This window comes from Falco rusticolus, chromosome 3 (assembly GCF_015220075.1).
Source record: "Falco rusticolus isolate bFalRus1 chromosome 3, bFalRus1.pri, whole genome shotgun sequence".
In the NCBI taxonomy this organism is placed as follows: Eukaryota; Metazoa; Chordata; class Aves; order Falconiformes; family Falconidae; genus Falco; species Falco rusticolus.
The window spans coordinates 59,323,948-59,326,283 of record NC_051189.1 but is presented as its reverse complement, the minus strand read 5'-3'; the positions used below and the strand labels follow the sequence as shown (position 1 = coordinate 59,326,283).

General features: G+C 45.8%; 1 protein-coding gene across 1 annotated transcript; it reads right to left on the bottom strand.

The window, feature by feature from the left end:
* Positions 1-816: 816 nt before the first annotated feature.
* Positions 817-1,860, bottom strand: LRRC30 (leucine rich repeat containing 30). The gene is given in 1 exon segment (XM_037378766.1): positions 817-1,860. A coding segment is annotated over 1 exon segment (1,044 nt).
* Positions 1,861-2,336: the final 476 nt, after the last annotated feature.

Below are 2,336 nucleotides of genomic sequence, written 5' to 3'. Positions count from 1 at the left end.
ACCTGACAGCCTTCATTTGAGGGAATAAGGACCCACATTCCTTTCTCTGCTTCATGTGGATGCTGCTCCTGGCTGATGTGACCACACCACTGCCAGCATCATAGAGAGCTCCACGGAAAGGACTGTGTGACTCAGGAGGGGAACCAGGGGCTTTGGGGGAGTTTGGGGTCTTCTCCCAAAGAACTGGGAAATCATCTCATCAACAGCAGTCTTTACCTGTAATTTATAGAGGCCAGTGCACAGGTGTGGGGTAAACAACAAACGGTATTGAACTGGCAGTAATATACTGTCTGTGAGCTAATATAGCTCAGGATATATTTACTGCTGAAAGTAAATTAAACATTTTCCTTGTGATTCACTTAGATAGCAGTGTTTGTTTATGTAGTGGTTTATCTGTGTATGAAGAAGTGAGCAGGAGTTAAAATGCAACTGCGATCACATACAGTAAAACCAATTAATATTAATATTCCTCCAACCTAATAGCTGGCAAATACACATTTCTGGACTTCTAGCCTCTGTCTTAATTTATTTCTGTCAAACAAAGAGCAAACATTTTATCTCAAGTTTGTTGTGGGTTTTTTTTCCTAAAAAATCCCAAGCATACCAACACTGAAAGTTACAGAGGTGGCTATTTTTAGAAAGTTTACTCTTCACACACTTAATCAAGACCATCATACTTGCTTTCCTCCAGCTGTTACTAAAGCCATCCACAGTCTTCAAAACCCAGGCGTTACGCTGCGGAAATGCCTGTGCAGGAAAAGTGCTCCAATGTGACTGAGTCTTGATGACAGGCTTAATCCCAAGCCCAGCGGAAACTCAGTTGTGCTCCTTTTTCTCCCTGAGGTAGTTGAAAAGAACATCCAGCCCACCTTCGATGACCTCGGGCAGCGGCCGGGACAGGGGGTTGTGGGCAATGTGTAGGCCTTTGTCCATCGGGTTCCATGCAATGCGCGGCAGCCGGCGCAGCAGGTAGAGGTCATCTGGGAGAGTCTGTATGGCGTTGTAATCAAGGTTGAGTAACTCCAGAGCAGTAATGAAGCAGAGGGACCGTGGCAGGGTGCGTATGTTGTTATTCTCTACTATAAAGATTTGAAGATTGACCAGATACTGAACAGTCTCTGCAATGCTTTCAAGCCTGTTCGACCCTAGGTGCAAGAAATCTAAGCTCCTCAGTGCGAAAATGCAAAGGGGAATTTGCACAAAGCGGTTGTTACTGAGGTTCAGTTTCCTCAAACTTGTCAGGTCGGTGAAGCTCAAAGGCAGTTGCGAGATGCAGTTGTGCGAGAGGCTCAAAACCTCCAGCTTCCTGCACAAGCTGAGCTCTGCTGGCACTTCTGTCAGGCAATTCATATTGACAAACAAGACCTTCAGGTTCCTCAGCAGCCCAATCTCTTTAGGCAGACATTTGAGGCAGTTGCCACCCAAATTCAGCACTACCAGCCTGTCCAGTTTCCCCAGTGAAGGAGGAATCACCACCAGCTGGTTGCGTGAAAGGTTCAGTTTCTGCACCTCAGGCAGTCCCCATAAGAAGTCAGGCGTGCTGGTCATCCCTTTCATTATGAGGCTCAAGCTGACATAACGCAATCCCCGTTTCAGAAGTGACTTGGGCTCTTTCCCTGAGAGAAGAGCATCTTCCCATGCAGGCAGCTTTGGACCTTTCCTCAGAAAAAGCATGCTCCTTTGCCCCTCGTTCTTTGAGTGCTCAGTTCCCATAACACCCTGGATCTCTCCTGAGAGATGAAGTGAGGTTTTCTTCCCTTCCAAGTGCTACACCAACATGCAAATGCCAACAGAGGATGACAGCTTGCCGGAGGTGGGAAAGTCAAAGCAAGGAGACAAGGAGGAGCCTGTGAAGTGCATCTCAGTCCACCAGGGCTGTTTCCATAGCCACTGAGGGAAAGTTTCACTTTGGGGGGCTTATGTTCATCTTGGTGCACAGTCTGTAATGAAATACTTGCTCCCAACTTGTGAGCAAACCTGTTCAATTCAAACTGAATGCCACAAGGCAGCTGTCACTGTCATTTGGCCTGGGCTTTATTGGACAGATATGTATCTTCACTGCAAAAAGGTCACAAGGATGCTGTATATAACTTCACCATGTCAGCTTTCTTGGCTATCTGATACATACCGTGGCTGCAGGACAATTAATGAGAGACTTCAAAAAGAAACAAGCAAGCTATAGAAGAAAACAAGCAAACAAAGGAGCCATCATTTCAATTCAGATTTCAGGGACATTTTCACAATTGGTTTTATGTTGATGCTCCTGATTTCACTGAAGTAGTTACCAGTCCATCAGAAGAATGTGCATGCTGCAAAATGCTGGTAAAGACTTTTCA